Source organism: Pipistrellus kuhlii, unplaced genomic scaffold (genome assembly GCF_014108245.1).
Source record: "Pipistrellus kuhlii isolate mPipKuh1 unplaced genomic scaffold, mPipKuh1.p scaffold_m20_p_11, whole genome shotgun sequence".
In the NCBI taxonomy this organism is placed as follows: Eukaryota; Metazoa; Chordata; class Mammalia; order Chiroptera; family Vespertilionidae; genus Pipistrellus; species Pipistrellus kuhlii.
In genome coordinates, this window is record NW_023425416.1 from 38,398,345 (window position 1) to 38,421,870 (window position 23,526).

At 36.7% G+C, this 23,526-nt stretch overlaps 1 protein-coding gene across 9 annotated transcripts in view; it reads right to left on the reverse strand.

The window, feature by feature from the left end:
* Positions 1–23,526, reverse strand: part of SLC4A7 (solute carrier family 4 member 7) — a 91,856-nt gene that overhangs the window by 63,692 nt on the left and 4,638 nt on the right. Inside the window, exon 1 of one of the 9 annotated variants that reach the window (XM_036431643.2) lies at positions 4,655–4,769. The exons of 7 other annotated variants lie outside the window; for them this stretch is intronic. In XM_036431643.2, the coding sequence (XP_036287536.1) occupies positions 4,655–4,684 (30 nt within the window). In that variant the 5' untranslated portion in view covers positions 4,685–4,769. Of the gene's footprint in view, positions 1–4,654; positions 4,770–23,526 lie in introns of those variants that run through there. One more of the 9 variants, XM_036431650.2, reaches the window with a different exon arrangement.

Genomic DNA, 23,526 nt, shown 5'->3' on the forward strand with positions numbered 1-23,526 from the left:
ATCAAACTGCTGTCACTGATGATTAGGAAAGCAGTAGGAAATATCAGATAGGCAATCATGTAGTATTTAATTATTTTTGTAACATGTTTTTACTTTTAATATTTTTAAAATAATAAATTCAAACTTAACCTAATAGGCCAGTTATTTTTAAATATCTAGAAAAAAAATCTACCTCATTTCTTAACTCCAGGAATATAGTGGAAAACTAAAAATAGCAACAGCAAAGAGCAACCCTTGACATCAAAATATTTTGACCCAGTCAGTGGTTATAAAGTAAAACAAAGCCAAGGCACTGGGAAAACTTAAATGCAAGAAAGAATGAAAAGGCACTTAAAATATATCAATGCAAGATTGCTCACTCTTATCTTAACCAACTTATGTTATCCTTGGTTTTAAATTTCTACTTTAAAAAAATCAGGTAATTATTCAGATACAACTGCTCTATAACAAAGAAGACAACAGATTAGAGAATTATCTAGTGGTGATCATAAATAAAGTTTAAATTCTCTGTATGTGAAACAGCACACGTACAAGGTTATTTATTGCAGCTTGTACCAGGGAAAAACTGGGAACAAACCAAGGACCCCTTAATAGAGGAAATGACTACCCAATGGAATACCAAGCTACTGAACAAAACAAGGACATTCCCTATGAACTGGCATTAAAAAAAAAAATCTGTAAACTATTACAAAATGAAACACACACAAAGTAGAGAACCACAAATACAAATGCATGCTACTTTTTATGGAAGAAAGTCCCCAGAATAGAGATATTTCAATTGTATAATGAAACAATGGAAGGGCATTAAAAAAACAGTAAAACTAGACTTATGGCAGCAGAGGTAGACTTCTGATTTGTTATTTTTTATAGTGCTTTGATTTCTTTTAACCAAGTAAATACAGAGGTAGACTTGAGTATGAAATCTTTTAAAGCCACCTTGCCCATCTCTCTTGGTCTCAACTACAAATAAGAGTTTAACACCACCTGAAAGAACTGTAGGATGAGATGCTATGTGAAAGTGGCAAGTACTAAGCACAGAATCCACAGAGGATGCCCACACTTTTATTGAATCTGAATAAAAAAGTTACTCCATGTTTCTATAAGAATGTTTTCTCATCAACCATATAACTTTAAATCTAGATCAGAAAAGTCTTGTAAGTATAAAAAAACACCCATTAATTACCTAATTAAAACTGATATGAAGACTTAAAATGTATCCCAAACGAGCATTATGATTGTATAAGAGAATTATGCATAGGAAATACACACATAATCATCTAGGATGGAATGCCAAAATGCTGCAACTAACTTTCATAAGGACCTAAAACTGTATTACTTTAAGAGATTTTATGATTTATTAAATTTAGACACAGAGCGATTGTTAAAACTCAATTTCCGTTGTCTGGCACAAGACATGCTGATTTAGGGGTTAAGGTGGAACCCTACCATCTGCATTTCTAATAACCGCTCTATGTGATTTTGGTGCACACAAAAGTTTGAACATATCCTTGGATTATGTTACAGACTTAAGTCCCACCTACTTAAATTTCTCTTTGAGGCTGCTTCATGGTCTTCTTGGGACCACTCCCACCTATTTACACTGCTTCAACCCTTCAGAAAATAAAACGTACATTCTACTAATTCACAAGAAAATACTGTAAAGTTACAACACACTTTCACTAATACAAAAAAACCCAAGTTTGTAATTAGTGTTCTAAAAGTTGATTTGTAGGTTAGCATATTTTATCCAAGATGCCTAAGGGCAGTGTATCGAAGTATATACACATAACAATGTAGTCTCCCCAAAATACAAGTTTTCTCCAAATAACCCCAATTCCCAACCCAGTCCCCACCCACCACCAAGAGTTGAACTTAAATATTAGAAAGCTTTAAATTGATTGGGTAAAAAGCTTACGATAAGCCAAATAAATACTCTTTTCTAATCCAGTTAGTGGGAGAAATCATCAGTGACTATTGTTTCCTGAAATGAAAAGCCAAAGATAGATATTCATAGTTTCTAAAGAATTCACTTGGATTTTTGGATCCACACATTAACTCTAAAATAAGCTGAAGAGATGTAAAAGGTACATGGGAAATTACTGCAACTTTTACATTTAGGCAATCAGGTGATTCCCAGAGAAAAAATATTAAAAGCCTCGTGGAAAAGTTTGTCACCAGACAGAGTGGGATCTAGATCAATTCAGACATTGGGACAAAAAGCTTTCGAAAAATTTTTAAATGCCATGGTCAAAGCTAAAGACAACTTAAAAGTTAAAAATGTTTCAAAGGTAAAAGATGAAGGAAATGAAGAATGGAAGAGCAGATAATTCAAAGGCATAAGAACTGGCAAGTAATAGCCAGTTTTGTCAGTGGCACACTTTACTGCCACATGCTTCATCACAAGACACAATGAAAAGCCTCAGAAGGGTTCTTACCTGAAACTATATATCACAAAGATCTGCTGCACTATTTCTCCGAGGAGATGCATGTATCCAAGTTCTAACTCAGTACACACAAACACACACACACACACACACACACACACACAAACACACACACACACACAAAATAGAGGAATACTTACATTAGGGTTATCAAGTATGTATGTTAGTTAACAAAAATAAAGATAATCTATTTCCAAGATGGGCTTTCTTATAAAACTATAAAACTGTCTCAAGTTTATTAGTAATTGAAATGTATAAAAAAGCCCAGGCATTCCACACAAAAGGGAAAAAACACACACCATGACCTAGGAACTGTTTTTCAGGAGAAAAAAAAAGGTCCAATAGGCATCCTGTCAAGATTCCCCATCTTCAGCCAGCATGGGGTTTCTGGTAGCTTGGGGTTTTTAGGGTTCTGCTGCATTTTTCTACTGAAATCCAAGAGGAAACAACCAGGAAATCTCTGGGCAACATGGTCTGTTTGCCTATTCTTCCCCTGGATAATAACCCTGCTCCCCAGGAGTTCGATGGATTATGAAAAGAAGTCTCATTTCCTTGAAGACTAGCTATTAAGGAAGTCATCCATTCAATCCACAAATATTTACTGAGTGCATACTATGTACCAAGCATTATTCCAGGTATTGAGAATACATCTGTGAATGAAAAACTCTGAGATAAACAAATGTCCAGCTTATAATTTAATTTGCAGGTAAGATGTGGCTCCCCATGGTATAAGAAATCCAGATATAAATGAATTCTCCTTTCCATTCCTAATAAATAAATGAGATCTCACTAACTCTAAGTGTAGACAGGTTCTACTTTTCCAGTTCAGCTTTCTCATTTTATATAGTATAAGAGATCTCTCTATATAGACAGATATGCACAGATACCTAAGTGGGCCCATGCACACGTGCGCGTGTACACATACACACACACACACACACACACACACACACACAGCTCAAGTGACTTGCTTAAGACCACACTGTTTAGTTGGTCAAAGAACTAAAATTAAAACCCAAGTCTCTAGAGTCCCAGTAACATGGATTCTTTAACACTAGACAATAAACCAAGGTCACTATAATATAATACATGCTGAGAACACACAGTAACTTTATTACAGTATTCATTAAAATTTGTAATTACGTATCTATGTAAGCACTTCCTTAACTGCATCTCAGCCTGAACAGTAAGCTCCAAGAAAGGAAGTATGTCTGTTTTGTTCACCACTGAATCTTCAGCATCAAGGAGAGCCTGGCCCTTAATAAGGTCTCTAATAAATACTGTTCAATATGATTCAAAAGACAAAACACTCAGCAAAAAATTTATACTGGATCCACTTAAGGACTCCTTAAAAATAACATTAAAGCCCCAAACATAGAAAGGAACTATTTTAAAATTTAATAAAATCAGTTTATTTTTTACAAACACCCAGAATCAGCAAATAATAAAATCAAAATTCAATTCACAAGTGAGAATTCCTAGAAAAATCAAACAAATTTTGTTCTATTCTTGAATCAAATTTTATATCAACATAGTGCATTTTACTAATTCTTCACAGAGTCATTTATCCTGCCTGAAAAGCAAAGTTTACAATTTGTATTTTCTTAGTAAAATGTACAAAAAATTATACTTTAGCATTCTAAAGGAATATTTGGCGAGGGGGGTGGGGAGGGGAGGGAGTGTTAAAAGTGTATTTAACGATATACTCATAAACCTAGTCTAATATCCTTTAAGACATTGTAAGGTTTTTAAAAATCTATTAAAACAGCAGCAGAAGGTCTCTATCAATTAATTTCTTCATTGTGTAAGACATATAGCTATAGCTCAAAAGTAACACCTCCCATAAATTAACATGTAGAATAATGTTAGTTACAGAACACTTCAATTTAGTTTCAAAACACACTTAGCCATTAAGACAGATTCATTTCCTAGCATCTTAGTCAAATAGGATTTTTTTAAAACCTCCCTCAAATAATATTAATCAAAAACCTAATTTTATAGCATAATAAAGATGCTACGAACTTTGCTAACTTTATACGAGGATTTACTCTTCTCAGCAGATGACTTCCACAGCCAAGGACACAGAGGATGATACTATTCTAAGCCAGTGCTAATAAGCCTGACATTTCTTCAAGCTTCACTATTAAACTTTGAAATCCAGAGTCAAACTTGTTTGTAAATAAAACACAAGATCATAACTAGGTACATACAGGTGACTTCTCCAGGCGAAATTTTTCCATAGTAATATATAAATGCCTTGTTTTTGATAATGTAACTCAGTCAGTCCCTTGGAGATTCCACGGACGGTGAGTCCGTATCTGATTTAGGTCACTGTGCTTTGCACAGATGAACTCTTCTAAGTTGCTTTTATGGTCCAGCCAATCGCTGCCTTCCAAGTTACCTAATCTTCCAAGCTAATAACTACAACTTACCGTAAATGGAGTCACAGTGTAAGAGAACTGGAAAGCAGCACACACATAAACCTTTCTGCACCATCAGTTCAAAAGATAGCACACCCTAAGGATGTGTGGATGAATGGGCTAGTGTGTACGTATACGTGTATATAAGTTTATATTTTCAACATAGACCACTAAAGCTGGCCCTTTCACTTAATTTCAATTTCAGGAAAGATCCAAAGATGTTTTCATATGAAGAGTGTTGTCTCTTTTATCATCACTAAAATTATGCCAACTTATTGTAACTATATTAATAATAGAACTAATAAATTGTACTATGGTTTATAACAATCATTTTAACCAAAAATTAAGTATTCAGTTGGATAGAAGCTGAAAGGGAAAAAGGAAATGAGCAGCACCCCTCCAACTTTTTAACTCAATATCTCTATACACTTTTTAAGATAATTATTGAAGAACTTCGAAGGACCTTTGTTTATACCAGTTTAACACCTATATTTACCTATTAAAAAAAAAACTGAGAAAATTTCAAAATATTTAAATTCATTTTTTAAATAATATAGCCATTACATAATAACATAAATAACATTGCAATTAAAATAACCATTTTTCAAAAACAAAAACATTTAGTGAGAAGAATGACTAACATTTCTAATATTTGACTTACTAATAGAAGACAATTGCATTCTTATATCTACTTCTGTAACCAATCTCATGTGATTTGTTATTTGAATGAGTTAAACTTTTTTTAAAAATCTAGGTTCACACAAATACTCTGTAGAAAAAAGGGAAGTATGTTTTAATACTCTTTTCAGATAACTGTGACTATTATTCTTTGAAATTTCACCAAATTCAACTAGTCATTTCTTAAATGTCAGTTTGCAAGATGGAATCTAAAACCATTTCAAATGAATGTTTTATACATTGTTATACTGAAACTCACTGGTCTAAAACTATTTCAACTAATTCAAAAGGAAATAATTTCCAACTATAATTAAAACAAAAATTTAACTCAACATGAATGAATAAAATGTCTACCAAATTCATATAATCTTAAATTAAACTAAAACTGTACCTTTGAATATAGAAATTTGCTTCCTGAAACCATTATAGTCTATATTTTAACAAAGCAAGTCAATGTACTTTCTACAGAAATTACCTATATCCCAAAAATAAAGTCTTACTACCAGCTAATCCTATAGAATTCACTGATGAAATGCAAGAAAAAAATAACAACGTAAGAAATTTAAAACTGAAATAATGTATTAAACAGAAAAAAATACTTTGTGTTAATCTTCCACTGCTTTATGAAACAGTAGATACCAGGTCAAAAACACGCCACAGCCTTCAAATTCGAATTAGAACCCCCAAAGATATCAACAGTTACAATAAAACATATAATTATTGATCATATTTTTAAGCCTTCAGACTTTCTATGAATTATACTTGGCAAATAAACATAAATCTGAAGAAACAAATAGAAAAGACATTTTTCACTGATTTTAAAAATTATCAATGCATCAAGCCCAGAATAAAGAACATCTGCAAATAATCAAGTTTAATGCCAATTTCTACAATGACTTCCTGACATTTACCTCCCATAGAAAATCTTAGGTCCCCCCCACTAGTATTTAAGAGCTTAACATCCTGGTCATGCATATGTCTCACTCTCATTGGATTATAAAAGCCCTGGGAAGAGGGATTTGGATAGAAAAAAAAGGAAAGGAAAGAAAAAAGGGAAAAAAGAGGGAAAGAAGGTTGAATCCCAGGAGGAAAAAAAAAAAAAAAAAAAATTAGGTGCATACAAATTTTTAATTTCCCAAATGGGAAAAAAAGAAATGTTATTCTTCATCAAAATACAAAACATCCATTTCTCCAAAATTTTATCTGTTGACATTATCCTAGGCATTACTAAGCCAATCCTATCTAATAAAGAGGGTATATGCTAATTGACCCTCACACCATTGCAAAAATAGCGGTGCCCACAGCCAATATGGAAGGAATATGCTAATTAACTGTCCCACCCTCAAAAATAGACATCCCCACAACCAATAAGCAGGTACTATGCTAATTAACTGTCCCGCCCTCAAAGATGGCGGCACCCAGTCCCCTCAGCTCCGCTGGGGTGGCAGGCACGTGGCCGCTCCATCCACCTTCTCCCAGAGTCCCCCAGTCCCCTCAACCCCCAGTCCCCCAGGGCCGGCCCAAGGTGCAGGCAAGCCTCAGATGGCGGCTGCCCAGCCGCCCAGGGCCACCCGAGGCTCAGGTAGCCAGGGCCCTTGCACTGCTGGAAATGGCAGCAGCAAAAGTATGATAGGGCATCACCTTCCCCTGATCACCAGGTCGCCTCCCACCCCTGATGGCTCCCAGACTGTGAGAGGGGGCAGGCTGAGCAGAGGAACCCCACCCCCTCCAGTGCATGAGTTTTCATGCACTGGGCCACTAGTATTCAAATAAAATTCTAAAAATCAAGTTTTACCATTTATAATCACATTTTTATGCTTTACAAAAGATAAAACATTATTTGAAAATATGTTTATATAAACATAACAAAGTACAGAAGAATATATAGGTCAGTCTATGTTTCAACAAAGATCATACTTCTCCAAAGATATTAAAGACCAACTATTAATTTTGATCAGCCAAAGGGAGGGGTGATCTAAAAATGTAAGTTAAGTGGAGAATTGTACATGTATTAAAATTATTAAGAAAGCATATGAATGGACCTTGAGCATATCATGCTAAATGAAATAAGACAGAAAAAGTCAAGAACCATATAATTTCACTCATATGTGGGATATAAAACCCAAAGCAACAAATGTGAGAAGAACAATGTCCTTTAATAATGATGGGCAAAGAAGTTAGTTCTATTTCTTACTACACATAAACATGCATTGCTATGTGAAGAAACACAATACCTGACTATAGTGTTCAGATATTCCATTACGAAGAAAACTGAATTTGAAAACCAATTCAGTTTTCACTACCTACTACTAATCTTCAACAATGTTTAAGATCGCCACCTGGTGGCCACCATTAGGCGTGTGGAACTGATCTCATGCAGTGCTGATGGCAAGAGGATACCCCTAAGTATCTATTCTAGGCAAGAAAAATTCAAGGTTTGAAAACACTTTCTGGCAGCTGCTTTGCCAAACCTGGGCATTTAATTAGATTCAGAAACATTTAAATATTAAGAAGATAAATAACTATTATATAAATATTTCATTTATATATTAGTTAGGATAGTAGAGCTATAGTTTTCATATAGGAATTTTGTATATACCCCTGAATAATTAATGCGTTACAATGAAATAGATGAAAAATCATTTTTTAAAGTTGTTTCAAGTTGTCCCTGTATGCATTTCACCACAATGCACTTATTTGGTTAATCTACTTAACTTCATAGACCAGCCTTGTTTAGAAGGATCCAGACTATGAACTCTTGTCAGATTGGCAGAAAAAGAAAAAAAAATTGAAGCAAATGCAGACAGAAAATATGAGTGACTTCAAGTGCCACCTGCCAAAGAAGTCATACGTCAGAGATGAGGAAGATGATTAGAGATCGCTGTTCTCTGAGCTAGCTTTCCTCTTTCTGGCGTGGCTTTTCCTAGATGCCAGCAAAAAAAAACCTGTATGGTTACAATATATCTCTAACTATAGTGAATTTAATTATATCTCTGACTCTAGGTAACAAAAAAAAACCCTGCGTGGAACATGCACAAATCTTATTCCATTTGTTTTTACTTCCTGGAGAAAAACTGTCGATTATGAAATAGAAATAGTTGAAGAATTTAAGATTAAGATATTGTCAAATTGGCCTTGGCCAGTTTGGCCCAGTGGATAGAGCATTAGCCTGCGGACTCAAGGGTCCCAGGTCCGATTCCAGTCAAGAGCATGTACCTTTGGTTGCAGACACATCCCCAGTCAGGGGTGTGCAGGAGACAGCTGACAGATGTTTTTTTCTCATTGATGTTTCTAACTCTCTCTCCCTCTCCTTTCCTCTCTGTAAAAACATCAATAAAATACATTAACAAAAAAAAGTATTGTCAAATTTATCCATTATGCAGATAAACTGATAGGACTTTACCAATTACAACAAATGCTGTTGCCATTTACGCTTTGATACTAGTTCCTTTTTAAATATTCAATATTAACATTTATCTTTTCAATAACCCAAATGTTAAATGGAAAAAAAATTCATCAGACAATTATCCTCATGCCCAATAGCATATAATCTAACTTTAAATACTTTTAGTAACTAATTCAATTGAATTCAAACGAACACTCCAATAAGATATCCTATTTCACATTCTCCCAATATTTTCCATATTTGCTCACAGGAGACATGTTTTTATGTGAATAAAAATAAAGTTTCCTAACAATAGTAACTCACTTTATGCTTACAGAATGTAAGGGGCAGGGGAGTAAAGAAAATGACTTGGAGGTCATCAAAGAACACAAAAGATCAAAGACTTGGGTTTGGGTTTATGTCTCCTTTTTCACAATATTCACTAACATCACAGTAATTTTTTAAAGGATAAACTGGCTAAGATAAAGAGAACAGAAGGAGCTATAACAAATCAGAGATAGCATAAAATGTTAGGACTCTATAAAGTGAATGTAGGAACGGTTATCTTATTTTGAAAATAAACAGCAATCTTAAAATAGATGGGTATGGAGGAAATAGGGTAGCTCACAAAAACCAAATCATGTATAAATAAGCAAACGGTGCCCAAAATGTTATGAAGTAATTAAGGTAATTTACATATACTTGAAAAACAGTTTCTAATTAAGGACCTTATCCAAGAAATTATCTCCATAAATTATATGAGCATAAAATTAAGACTAGATACTACTGAAAAGTGTACCTGTACATATATCATGCAATTTGTCAACAAGTTTATTCTGGCTACAGATGAAACATTAGTGAGTATAGGTGCTAGAGTCAGATAGCCTGAATTCAAACCCCAGCTCTGCTACTCACTAGCTAGGCAAGTTACTTAATCTCACCTGTAGAAATCGGATAACAGTAGTTACAACTGATAGGCTGCAAAATTAAACAAGATAATGAATGTAATGAGCTTAGAAAAGTACATGGCACAAAATAAACAATTAAATATTAGGTATTAGTACCACCCTACCACATGATCATCTTTACTGGTCATACTATGTGAATTTTACATTTTGTATTCAAGTTAAATTAAATTTATTCTGTACATATTAACTACTATCTCCCAACTCATTTCAGGCTCATTGAAGATATAATTTTTATGCACAATTTTATTAACTCTGCAAGTATATAACAGATTTCTTAGTGGTAAAAACAAAATACAATATTCCATGCTAGACAGATTCAGAGCAAGTCACATATAGCTCTTATCTATATATACATACACACACACACACACACACACACACACACACAAAAGCAACTGTTAGACCTTTCAACCAGTAGCTATGATGCACACTGGCCACCAGGGGGCAGACACTCAACGCACAGGCATGGAAACATGGAACAGACTGATGAATCTCAGAAATAACGGTGGAGGGTGGAGGATAGGAAGAGATTAACCAAAGGTCTTATATGTATACTAGAGGCCTGTTGCAGGGATTGGGCCTGCAGGGATCAGGCTGAAACTGGCAGTCTAACATCCCCTGAGGGGTCCCAGATTTCAAGGGGGGGGGGTGGGGGGGGAGTGGAGAAGAGGTCCTAGCATGGGTATTGATCCTAGCATTATCCAGTTGTGATGATGGTTTCATACTCATTTATTAGAAAAGTTACCTCCTCATGAATTCTATGAGACAGAGTAAACAATCAAGATTGCATCCATGAAATAGCATCAAACCTGAATCTAAATGTTAAAGGCTTCTTCAATACAAATGATTTTCCATTCATTTTATGCAAATCTGAAACTAAGAATGTCCTATAAAATACAATAGGTGTTATTCTAAGTCTAAGTTGCCCTTTGCATTATCAACTATTTTTTTATTCTATTAAATAGTTGATAGAGGGATTTTGTACCACTGATTATACTCCCCAGTGCTCTTTTCACTAAGTAAATTATTTGGATATATAATTCAGAGATTTTTATGCCTAGTCTTCTACTACAAAACATGTTAATTTGTTCCTTTAGTCCCTTAGTCATCAAACCAGTGCCTACTATGTGTCGACTGATTAAAGAGATAAGGAAGCTGAAGCCCCTGGATTTGGGTTTGGGGTATAGAGAAGGAAAAGTCATGGATAATGCTCACACTTTCAAATTTGAGTCAGACAGTGATGCCATTCCAGATTCTAGAAGTGCCCAGATCCAGAGATGAGAATAATTCTAGCATATTTAAATAACTAAAATCAGTTGGATATGGTTGAAATGAAGACTAGATGGAAAGAATAAAGACACAAAAAGATGGATAAAAATGAGTCAGACCTTCCAGGGCCTACGTTAAGTTTTTGATCCAAACTGAGAGCACTGGGGAGTATAATCAGTGGTGCAAAATCCCTCTATCAAGGCAACACTAAAGAATTACACTCAGGAGCTCTTCAGTTCCTACAAAGACTCTCTCCTTTGACCAAACTTGAATGAGGCTCAGAGCTGACCTTTGGCTTCCCTCTCTGTCCTTGTAGAATCCAGTCTGAGTAAGAATCCTGTTAAGTCATTTTAAGGAAAATCCCTAATCCTCGCTATCTGACCCAGCCTGGAGTTTATGTCCTGTCTGCCTTCAGCAATTCTACTGAGTTGGTCTAACAAGAATCCCCCTTACCCGTGCTGTTTCCTGAGTAACTTTCCATCCCCTGACCTCTACCCACTTCCTGTAAGCGCCCACTGGTCCTTTAAGAGACAGAGTTGAGTCCAATCTCCCCCCAACCCCCACCGTGGAAGTGCTCCCTACACCCATCAGAATGTCCTCTCTTAAAATAAAGTCTGCTTTGCCATTCTTGAACAAGTGTCACTGAATAATTTTTTCTTCAACAGTTGGAATACTATTTTTTCTATAATACTGGAAAGGTACTGCATCATTATTTTTAAATATATTTTTATTGATTTTTTACAGAGAGGAAGGGAGAGAGATAGAGAGTTAGAAACGTCAATGAGAGAGAAACACCGACCAGCTACCTCTTGCACACCCCCTACCGGGATGTGCCCGCAACCAACGTACATGCCCCTGACCGGAATCGAACCTGGGACTCTTCAGTCCGCAGACCGACGCTCTACCACTGAGCCAAACCAGCTTCGGCAGGTACTGCATCATTTTAAGCAAAAGAAGAAAGAGGCAAGATCCATGGCAGTCAAAGGAAATATGAAGAAAGGTCGAATGATTAAAGAGATAAGGAAGCTGAAGCCCCTGGATTTGGGTTTGGGGTATAGAGAAGGAAAAGTCATGGATAATGCTCACACTTTCAAATTTGAGTCAGACAGTGATGCCATTCACTGAGATAAGAAATTCAGAAAGAGGTTTAAGAAGACCGACTTAAGACATGTCAAGGGGGAAGAACAGTGGGTAGAACTCCCTTTTGGTATCTTCTGCTAACTCTGGGAAGAAAGTAGAGCTACCTGTGCTGGGGCTGAGGGGAGAAATGATATGATCTGAAGAGGGCAGAGAATATTTAAGGCACCTATTGTCGAAAATGGGAGATAATTAGAAATACATACGAGTACTTTCTGCATTTGCAAAACTAGGGGGAAGCATGAATGTGCAGGGGTGCCAATCTATAAGACTATGTAACAATTTTTCCAGCTGTTCTGAGCACCCCCAGCAGTTAAACTGACAGAGAATTGGGGATTTGCTGACATATTTAAGAGCAACGAACATGATAAATGTCCTCAAACAAAAACAGAGAGGCTAAACATATGGGCCATGGATTCTACACTGTGTAAGGAAGAGGATGAAGAGGGACCAAAAAAAAAGCCACACAAAACAACAAAAAGTGAGTTAAGTGACTAATGAGCTTCAAAGGTCAAAGAATCGGAAGAGTAAGAGAGCTGGGGATAGATGGGGGATTATGGTCAGACTTATGCAAATTTAGGAATTGGTACCTAGAGACACTCCAGCACACGAGGCCAACCATGTGCATTTACAGAATGGGAGTGGGGAGTCCCAGTCAAGGAGAAAATTCAACGAACTAAAAGGAGAAAATTCAACAAACTAAAACAGATAGCCCCATTTTGCACTCTCCAACAACCCATAATGACAAGGCCTTTAACTGGGAGACCTACAGGAAGACTGAGTCAGATGCCAACTTTTTAAATACAAGATGTGGAGTGAACATTAGTTCATAACAGGGTAATTCAGCTAGACAGCATATGCTTTCAAAGAGCAGGGTTTCATATGTTCAACATATTATATATACTAATATAATAAAATTCTCTTTTTTAATCAGTCTTCTCAGCAAGGAGAGAGGAAAAACTGCCTAAATAACAAGGAAAATCATGATCTTCTAACTTTTAGAACCCATGAGCCATATCCAGTACACAGTCAAATAAATGCTTACATTCATATTAACAAAAAGATACTATATCAACCACAAAATAAGAGCTATTCTAGGTTGCTTTGTGAGTACTGTCCCCGGCAAGGTTACTAATATATGGTCAAGGGCATTCAGTGCCCCGCTCTGGGTCTGAACTCAGACTCCTCCACTCACTAGCTTTGTGACCCTGAGCAGAGGCCTAATCTTCCTATTCCTCACATGTACAATAGGAACAATGTTATTATACTATTACACGTTACTTACTGACAGGGTTATGTTCTGACCTGTTATGTTCTCAACTTCATGCACAACCCGAGTAAAGAGTTAAACTATTAGCAAATATCAAAAATGTGCACATCACCCTCGTTTATAATAAATTTGAAAATTATTTTTTAAATCAATGTATTTTATGAAGTGACTAACACTTGCAGATACCTCTATGGTACAAATATTATTTTTTAACTTTTTACAAATATGATGTCCTCTGAACTTACTGAACCCTGTAAAGAGTAAATCTTTACGGGATGTCCGTCTCAATTTCTCGTGCAACACTGAGCAGCAGTGAGTGTTTAAATGCAAAGGATGAGAAAGGCAGTGGCTATTGTTCATAGTGGGCAAGTCTAGGTGAGGTACCAAGGCACAAGATCTCACGGGCTCCAAGTGGGCAGGTAAGAACACCGGAAGAAAAAGAAAAAACATCTACTTAATGATTTTATTCTTAAAAGCCTTGCCAAGTCTCTGCATAAATACCTTTTAAAAAAAAAAAAAAAGATTTTGAAAAAATTGGTGTAGGTATTTAAATAAAATATACATGGGTGATGAATGGTAACTCAATATGGTAAAAAGTACAAATAGTGGAAAAGAAAAAAGGGGGGGGGGGTCGGGAAGACAAGCAACTAGAAAGCCTCGAAATTTAAAGCATAAGAATGATGGGCGAATACTGGTTACTGAGCCCCATGAATGACACTAAAATATAAAGAAACATAAATTCCTATAAGGCTTCCACTGAGGACCTAACAGTCATCAAAAGTTCAAACACTGACCATGCTCGAAAACCTCTAAAAGGGACCCAGTTCTAGAATTGCAGTAATTTAGAGAACTTCTGGTAAGATGATAGCAATGCCCAAACACATTTAAATTCATCAAGAACCTAAATCTCAATCATGTGGAAATAATTTTCCCTGCAACCATCTTTACAGTTAAAAAACCAAACACCAAACACCAAGGGCACTAATTGAAGCTGTTGCTATCCACTTGATAGTCTCAGAAAAACAATGAGATGTAGTCCAATTCCTGCAAAATAATTTAACTCTTTTAGGGATAACCATTCTACCGATCTGTGTAAGAAGTGGCTATAAAAGGATAAATTCTTTTATTACAAAATACTTTTATTATAAAAATAATGCAGGCTCTTTGTGACTATGTACCCTTAAATTCCACCTCCAAGAGACATTCAATACTAACTTTTGTCTATTTCAACATTCAATATTAATAATATTTAATATTAAGTTTCCTTCCATTGAATACACAAGAAAAAAATAGAAACATATAGGAACTTATTCTGCTTCTTTCGCTTTCAGATACTGCAAATACAGTTTTAAATTATAGCTTATCTAATAGAATCTCTCATTCCTTCCTACATCAGAAACTGCTGAACCTAATAGAATGTACTTCAGACATCTCTTTAAAAAAAAAACACAAAAAAACTCTCTAGCATTATCCTACACAATAAACAATACTTGTCTTTCAAGTTTGTTCTACTTTTTACTTACACATAAAATATTAGAATTATAGTTCAGTGTCATTAAGCATTCCATGCTTATCATCTTGCCTCTCCCAAAATCTCAAAGCAGTTCATGTACAGTAACAGAGTACTGATTCAATTGCTATATTCCCAAAGATAAGATTTTATCAATAGAGTTTTCCATAAGACCTTTAATGATCTCATTCAATATATTGATCTATTCCTGGTACTTCTGGGTCAAATGGATTAAACAAAGTCTTCCTAATTGTAGATATTCCCATTTTTGTTTTTGTCCATGAGTCTAAATGCTAAAATAGTTGGCGTGAGTTTGATATTGAACAGAGAGAAAATCCATTGGCAGTTCTTCCTTCTCATGACACCTCACTTAATATACATGAAACCAATAAGCTTCTGTTAACGAAACATGAAGTTAAATTTTCCAATAAAAAACTTTTTGATGCCCTAACCGGTTTGACTCAGTGGATAGAGCGTCGGCCCGCGGACTCAAGGGTCCCAGGTTCAATTCCGGTCAAGGGCATGTACCTTGATTGCGGGCACATCCCCAATAAGAGGTGTGCAGGAGGCAGCTGATCGATGTTTCTAACTCTCTACCCCTCTCCCTTCCTCTGTAAAAAATCAGTAAGATATATTTTTTTAAAAAAAACTTTTTGATGTAGCATTTAGACATGTTTAATCTCAATACTTAATTGAATGTTAAATTTTTAATGAAAAAGGTTTATATATATATATACAGTTATATATGCTATTCTATATATGTATATTATTCCAAAAGAATGGAATCAAATGTTCATCCATAAAAATCAATTTCCTTTTCCTTTTTGAATAGCAGCCCATGAAAAGAAATACATTTAATAGCAAGCTCTTGAAATACATCACACACATATCTGCTTACATGTCTATGTATGTATAAATAAGATAAACAAGTTTCCCACAATATGTTTTGAAATACATCACATACTATCTACTTACATGCCTGTGTATGTATACATAAGATAAACAAGTTTCAATATGTGTCCTTACTACCTGCAATATGTTCTGTTACTGTCTACTCTATTATCTTTCTTTTAGTCTTTAAATACTTGTGATAATCCAATGGTTTTGTCCAAATCACTAGAAAGTTACAACCTGCAGTTTTGGAAATAGTGAAATAAGTTCAGAGAATGAACATTTGGGAAAATTCTCCCTAAATTCTATTTAACAACTACTTTAAAAGCTGAGCAAGCAGAGGTTGGTCAGAGTTTTAGCTCCATAGCTACTCTGAGTAATGGAGGACAAGTGGGCGGGTGGGGTGAGCCAAGTTAAAACTTTTAATTCACAATCAACACAGTGAGTAAAAAGTTCTGATTAAAGGCCCCAGTCCTGCACTCTGTAAACCACAGGTCAAGTTCACTTATATCAGATGACAAACTGAAGCAGAAGCTGTACTCTAAGTGATTTAAGGCTTTGAACAGTAAACAACCCTACCCAACAGACCCAAACAAAATTAGTCTACCAATGCTCACTCATAATACTTCGAGGCCCGGTGCACATTAGTGTGGGGGACGGGGGGAAGCGGGGAAAAGGGAGTCCTTCAGCCCAGCCTTTGCCCTCTCACAGTCCAGGACTCCTCGGGGGATGTCCACCTGCCAGCTTAGGCCCGCTCCCAGCCATAGGACATCCCCCTAGGGGTCCTTAGTGGAAGTGGGAGAGTTTCCCGCCACCTCCACTGTGCTTGCCCAGCTGTGAGCCCAGCTTCTGGCTGAGCAGCTCTCCCCCTGTGGTAATGCACTGACTACCAGGGGCAGCTCCTATCCTGGGCATCTGCCCCCTGCTGGTCAGTGCACATCATAGCGACCGGTTCTGCCATTCAGTCAACTTGCATATTAGCCTTTTATTATATAGGATTATACAGGATACTGTTTTGATTGCTAATCAATAAAATTACTTTTATTTATATCTTATCTCTATCAAAATTGGGGGGTTTTTTGTTGTTGTTTTTTTGGTGGGGAAGAAGGGGTTGGTTAATCCGCACCAAAGAATATTTTTTCCATTGAATTTTAGGGAGTGGAAGGGAGGCAGGAAGGGGGGAAGAGAGACATCAATGTGAGGTCAGAACATGCATGGATTGCCCGAAATACAGACATGAGCCCTGACCAGGAATCAAACCAGCAACCTTTTGATGCATGGGATGACACTCAACCAACTGAGCCACACCAGCCAAGACAGTTTTCTACATTTAAAAGGAGAGACCTATTTCATATATTAAATCTTTTGTCAAATGGTTAAAATTAAATGAAAATATTATGCTTCGAACTTTAAACATTTTGTCAAAATGTAATGATATTCTTTTAAATTGAATACTTAGGCAAATAACTGCTACCTAACCTGTGACATAATGTAAAAAATAAATGTTGGTTTCTGTTCCCAGTTCCACGCAGAGCTCCTAAATCCCTTGGAAGTTCCTAGGTGATAGCTGGGTCTTTTGTTTTCAGGAGGTGACTCTGGGTAGGCTCCTGGATGGGGCTGGTCAGCAGAAAGGCCAAACAGTGATTAATTAGAAGCTTGGAACTTTCAGCCCCACCTTTATTCTCTAGGCAGGGGGGAGGGGCTTGAAATGGAATTAATGATTGTCATGCCTACAGATGAAGCCTCTCAAGGCAAATCCCAAAAGGGTTCAAAGAGCGTCCAGGCTGGTGGAGGCAAAGGGAGAGTGGCCCACCTGGAGAAGGCAGGATGGAAGCTCTATGCCCATTCCCTTACCTTCCCCGACACATCTCTTCCATCTGGATGTTCATCTGTATCCTTGAACACACCCTTTCAGGAATAAAATGGTAAACTGTCTTTCTGAGTTCTGTGAGAAGCTTTAGCAAATCAACCGAATCCAAGGAGGTGGTAGGAACCTCTGATTTATAGCTGATCAGGCAGAAGCACGAGGGAAACCTGGACTTGTAATTGGTATCTGAAGGGGGGAGGGAGGTAAGCCTAGTGAGACTGAGGGGTTGACCTTTGGGATCTAGTAGGTACTGTCAGATTGAGCTGAACTGTAGGACACCAGCTGGTGTCCCAGAATTGCTTGGTGCGGGGAAAACCCCCACACCTCTGGTGTCAGAAGGGTTGAGTGTGGCGATAGTGTGAGAGCAAAGGAGAAACATAGGAGGAGGAAGACGGTTTTACATAATGCATGACCCTTTGCCACAGAGCTATCCAGAACACCTCAAGATTTAAGGATAGTCAAGACTTTTCTATATTCTATTTCTTCAATCAATATGTACAGTAATTTTTAGAACTTTGTTACATGAAATATTTCACAAGAACCACAGGATGATTATTAATAACAAGTTTCCAAGAAAACATTTATCATTTTATACAGTATATATATTTTCCCTGGTCCTGAAGAAGCCCTGTAGGTATTATAATATTTCAATTTTATTGATAAGGAAAAAAAAGAAACTCAAAGATGTTAGCTGCCCAAGGTCAACAGGTGGCAGATTAGGGACAGGGAACTCAGGTGTATCTGATACCCAAGCATGTACCTGCTACACCGGAAGCTAAGGTTGTTAAGTTACCTCCAAATTTTATCTTGTTTTTAACATGAGGGTCACGGCTTGAGGATGTTTAGTGAATTTCCTATTACTGAATAAAAACAGTCCAATATAATAAAATGAGAGACCAAATGAAGGCCAATTTTAATCTGAATGTATCCCTTATTACTAACAGAAAGGAGACCAACTTGCCCAGATATAAACAAGCTCATAAGAGAACATTATCCTGATGATACTGCTAATGGCATGTGCAAGAATGGATGAGGAAATTCTTCCCGAACATATTAGGAGGACATTTGGGAACAATTATAAACAAAACAAAAATAAGTACAGAATACTACTGAAAGGACTGAGTCAGTGCACCGGCCAGTTATATCACCTGTGCAAACACTGGTGCACAGACTGGGAAGTTAGGGACTCAGAGACCAGAAACGAAGGAAGTCCATGAACCTCAAAAACCATAAGAGACAAACCGAAAAAAAAAAAAGAAAAAAAAATTCTGTGACAGTTCTAAGGAATTAATAAAATAGCACCAATATACATAACAGCTGGCATAGCATCTGGCATTTGAAATCCCTTGTCTTGCTATTGGTCCTTTAGTCATATACATTAAAAGTAATGGATTTTCTTAAAGCAAATATTACACAAGTATTAATATATAATTAAACCACCCTCTGCTTTCCAACAATCAATTTACATGTATTTAAAACTTGTGAAAATATCTTAAGTCAGGAAATTTTCATTTTAACGTGTTTATTATTCACTTCGCCTAAAACCCTATCTCAGGCTAAAAAAAAAAAAAAAAAAAAAGTTAAGTACTCTTATTTCAGAATCAATCCACGCTCTATTTATCCAATGCCCCCTGCCCCAATAGAGCCAAGGCAAGAAACATTCTCTTCTATTGGCAGTTATATTAAGCAAAGTAGTAGTTTTCGTGGTAACCACAAAAACACTATATATTAAATGACTGATTAAGCAGTTAACTAAAAGCATATTCAAATCAATCTTACCATTTCATGTTTTGCTAGCACTCATCCACTGAACAAATATTCATTGAATACTTTCTATGTGTTAAACCCTGGAACAGACCTAATTGAGGATTTAGCAATGATCCAGAAAAATTCTATCCCAGCCCCCCACGGAATCTGGAGGCAGAGGCAAATTTCACTGAAATATTTGCAATAACATTAGCAACAAATTCACCAAAATTATAATGAAAGCTCTTAGAGAAGTAAAGTACGGTCAACTCAATTATCTGATACATATAAAATTATCTGATATCCTTAATTTTAAGCTGTATTGACAAAACAGGGATCTTTGACTGATCACTCCAGCCTACAGATGAGGGGCTGAGCAGTGATTTGGCATCCGCTTAGCCTTTTACTAACTGTATGGGCCTGAGGAATTCTCGGAAACCTCTCTGCCCAGGACTTCACATTTGTAACAGATGATAAGTGATTCACAGATGCTTAATGAAATGCATAACTCAAAGCAGGCTTTCTCTAAAAAGCGAGTTCTTCACTGTGGGTCCAGAGACATGGAAGCATGGAACGGAGTGTAGAATCTCGGAGGGAAAGCAGGAGGTAATCATATACCCATAACCCATGGACGCAGACAGTGGGATAGTGAAGGCCTGGGATGGAGGCTGGGGGGATGAGGGTGGCCTGGAGGAGGTTGATGGAGGGGGGAGAGGGAAGAGGACGATTGTAATACTTTCAATGACAAATTTATTTTTTTAAAATCAGTTCTTCACTAATTTGCCCACAGCAAAGGACAAAACCATAAATTCTAGATTAGTGATTCACATGGTGAGAAACATGATGTACCTCCCCCCCGACCCAGATCAGAGGAGAAGTGCGGGAAGCTTTAGGGGAGACTATTTCATGGGAGGTACTGCGGTTTGCAGCCAAATGAAAACAGAAAAATACTTGAGAGAGAGGAACAAATGATTTTCCAAATATTGACTTCTAAAGACTGGAAATCACTTATTTGGCCTTATTTTTACCTAACTTTTTAAAGCACAGGGACAGACACTGCACATGGAATACTTGTAACAACGTGAGGAACCTATGGGTACAGTGATGTCTTCCCGCAGTACTCGGTAGGAACCAAGTCGCACAACTCAAGGAGTGAGTGACAAGCTACACTGTACTCAAGGTTCCTCTTGGAGGAAAAACAGAAATTTGCGAATACTGAGTGCCCCCTGCAACTGTGCCACCGTAATCTCAACAATTAATTGTAGTTCATCTGGGTCATTTTTAAAATATTTATCATCCTCAGTCAGTGGTAAGTATAAAAATCACAAAGTAAAACTTCTAAGTTTAAAATCACATATGTAAGCAAGCAGTTATTTCCTTATGCCTAAGGCACTTCATTCATTACAGCAACCTCAGTCTCCTCCCCCATCCTGCCATCTATTTACTCCTTAACTAGGCTAAATCCCTGATTAGAAGGGAGTTTGCAAGTGAGAGGAGGATCAATGTGATCATTCAAAATTTCCAAAGGACTTGAGCATTCAGTATCATTAGGCATGTAGTATGTGGTTTTACTGAGCCATGCATTAACAACTTTGGTATGTATGTAATACCTTAATAGCATAAAGAGTGAAGCAATTCATGGTATATTAAAACTATACCAACAGTCACATCTCTCTCATGAAAGCATTGGATATGCTAGCCCGTGGTCGGCAAACTCATTAGCCAACAGAGCCAAAATACCAACAGTACAACGATTGGAATTTATTTTGAGAGCCAAATTTTTTAAACTTAAGCTTCTTCTAACGCCACTTCTTCAAAATAGACTCGCCCAGGCCGTGGTATTTTGTGGAAGAGCCACACTCAAGGGGCCCACGTGGCTCGAGAGCCGCAGTTTGCCAACCATGGTGCTAACCCCTAATTATAAAGCAATAATCCTATTTTACTGAATAGATAATGCACTTGCATGGTTTGAAAATTGATACTGTATAGAAAGGTATGCACTGATATTTTATTCCCGCTCCTGTTTCAATTCCTGTCCCCTCACACCCTCTGTGGCAACCATTTCTTTAAAAATATATTTTGATTTTTTTACAGAGAGGAAGGGAGAGGGATAGAGAGCCAGAAACATCGATCAGCTGCCTCCTGCAGACAGACTCCCTGCTGGTTATGTGCCCGCAACCAAGGCATATGCCCTTGACTGGAATCGCACCTGGGACCCTTGAGTCTACAGGCCAATGCTCTATCCACTAAGCCAAATGGGTTAGGGCTGTGGCAACCATTTTTACTAGTTCTTTATCTTTCCAGTACATTTTTATAAATACTGTTCTGGCCAGCATTACCCAGTGGTTAGAGCATCAGCTCCAGCACCAAAGGGTCTCAGGTTTAATTCCTGGTCAAGGGCATGTACCTGGGTTTCGGGTTCCATGCCTGGCTCGGTGATTGGGGCGCATGCATGGGGGGCAACCGGTCAATGTCAGTCACTATGTCTCTCTCAAATCAATGTTTCTCTTTCCCTCTCCCTCCCTTGCACTCTCTCAGAAAAGCAATGGAAAAAATATCCTCAAGTGAGGATTAACAACAACAACAAAAAACCCACAAACAAATACTAGTAAATGCAATTATACTTTCTTATCCCCCACTTAGAATAAAACACTATATAGGGTTCTCTGTCCCACACCTTGCCTTTTTAAATCCATTTATCCTAGAGATCTTGCCACTTCAGTATAAAAGGATCATCCATCCTCATTCTTTTTTTATACCTGTAGTATCGTAGTATCCCATGGTGTGAATATACCATAATTTATTCAACTAGTGCCTTATCAGGTTGCTTCCAAAGCATCTTCTTACATGATGCATTTTCCAAATCTCTCCTGTTGCTTTTTAACAAAGCGAATTATCAATTATCACAGGACTTGCCTTCTTAAACTTATAATACAACTTACGTATTAGTGACCTACTCTTCATATTTGATAAGAACGATTAGAAAGTCCCACCTCACATGGCTGCATTCTTTCCCCCCAACCAAAGTTTAAGTTCTTTATTACAGGATTTCTCATATACCATTATACATTGTAACATACTGTTATACATTGTAAATCTCCAAAAAGTATTGCAGGTAGCATTTCCCAAACTTATTTGGCTTTAGGAAGATTCTATGGCAAAACCTTCTGTAGATGTTGTACACTACAAAACAAACGTGAGCAAATACTGGGGTGGATGTAATAAGCACTGTCTTCTGTTTAAGCAAAATATGAGAGTGTGAACATTTTAAGGAAGGCACAAAAACAAGCTGAGCTCATTTTTGGAGAAGGAATTCCTTAGCTGGTTTTTTAATTAAAAAGAAACCTTTGAGATCTGAATGTAAAGTTATCTGACCCTTCCTGGAAAGAATGCATACAAGCATACAATTTTTCAGTTTCTGGAGCTTCATGGACCATTGGGATCAATCCATAGGCACCATGGTCACATCTATTTTTAAAGCAATTTAAAGCAATTTTAAATAGGCAGTGCTATATTACCTATGGCACCATTAATACTCCAAACACTAAAAGGAAACCCAGAACACTTTCCATGCAAAACTAATGAATAAACAGCAGAGAATTCAACATGAAGAATACTTGGTGCAAAGAAAGCATATTCACATGGATCATGTTTAGCAATTAATGATATCAAGCAAAGCAAATCCTATCAGATAACTGGGAGAAAGCATATTTAAAACAGTAAAGCATCTTTTCTATTTCATTGTGAAATGTGCTTTCCCGTTGACTTAAATACTGTAAAAAAAACAAAACAAAACAAAAAAACTCCTGCTTAAATGAACTTATTAAAATCCAAACTATAGGTTAAGAAAAACTGAAGTATTTTACAATGTCCTTTTTAAAAGGAAATTTTAAAATCTTCTTAAAATAGCCATTCTAGGACCTTTCTGTACTGGCATATTA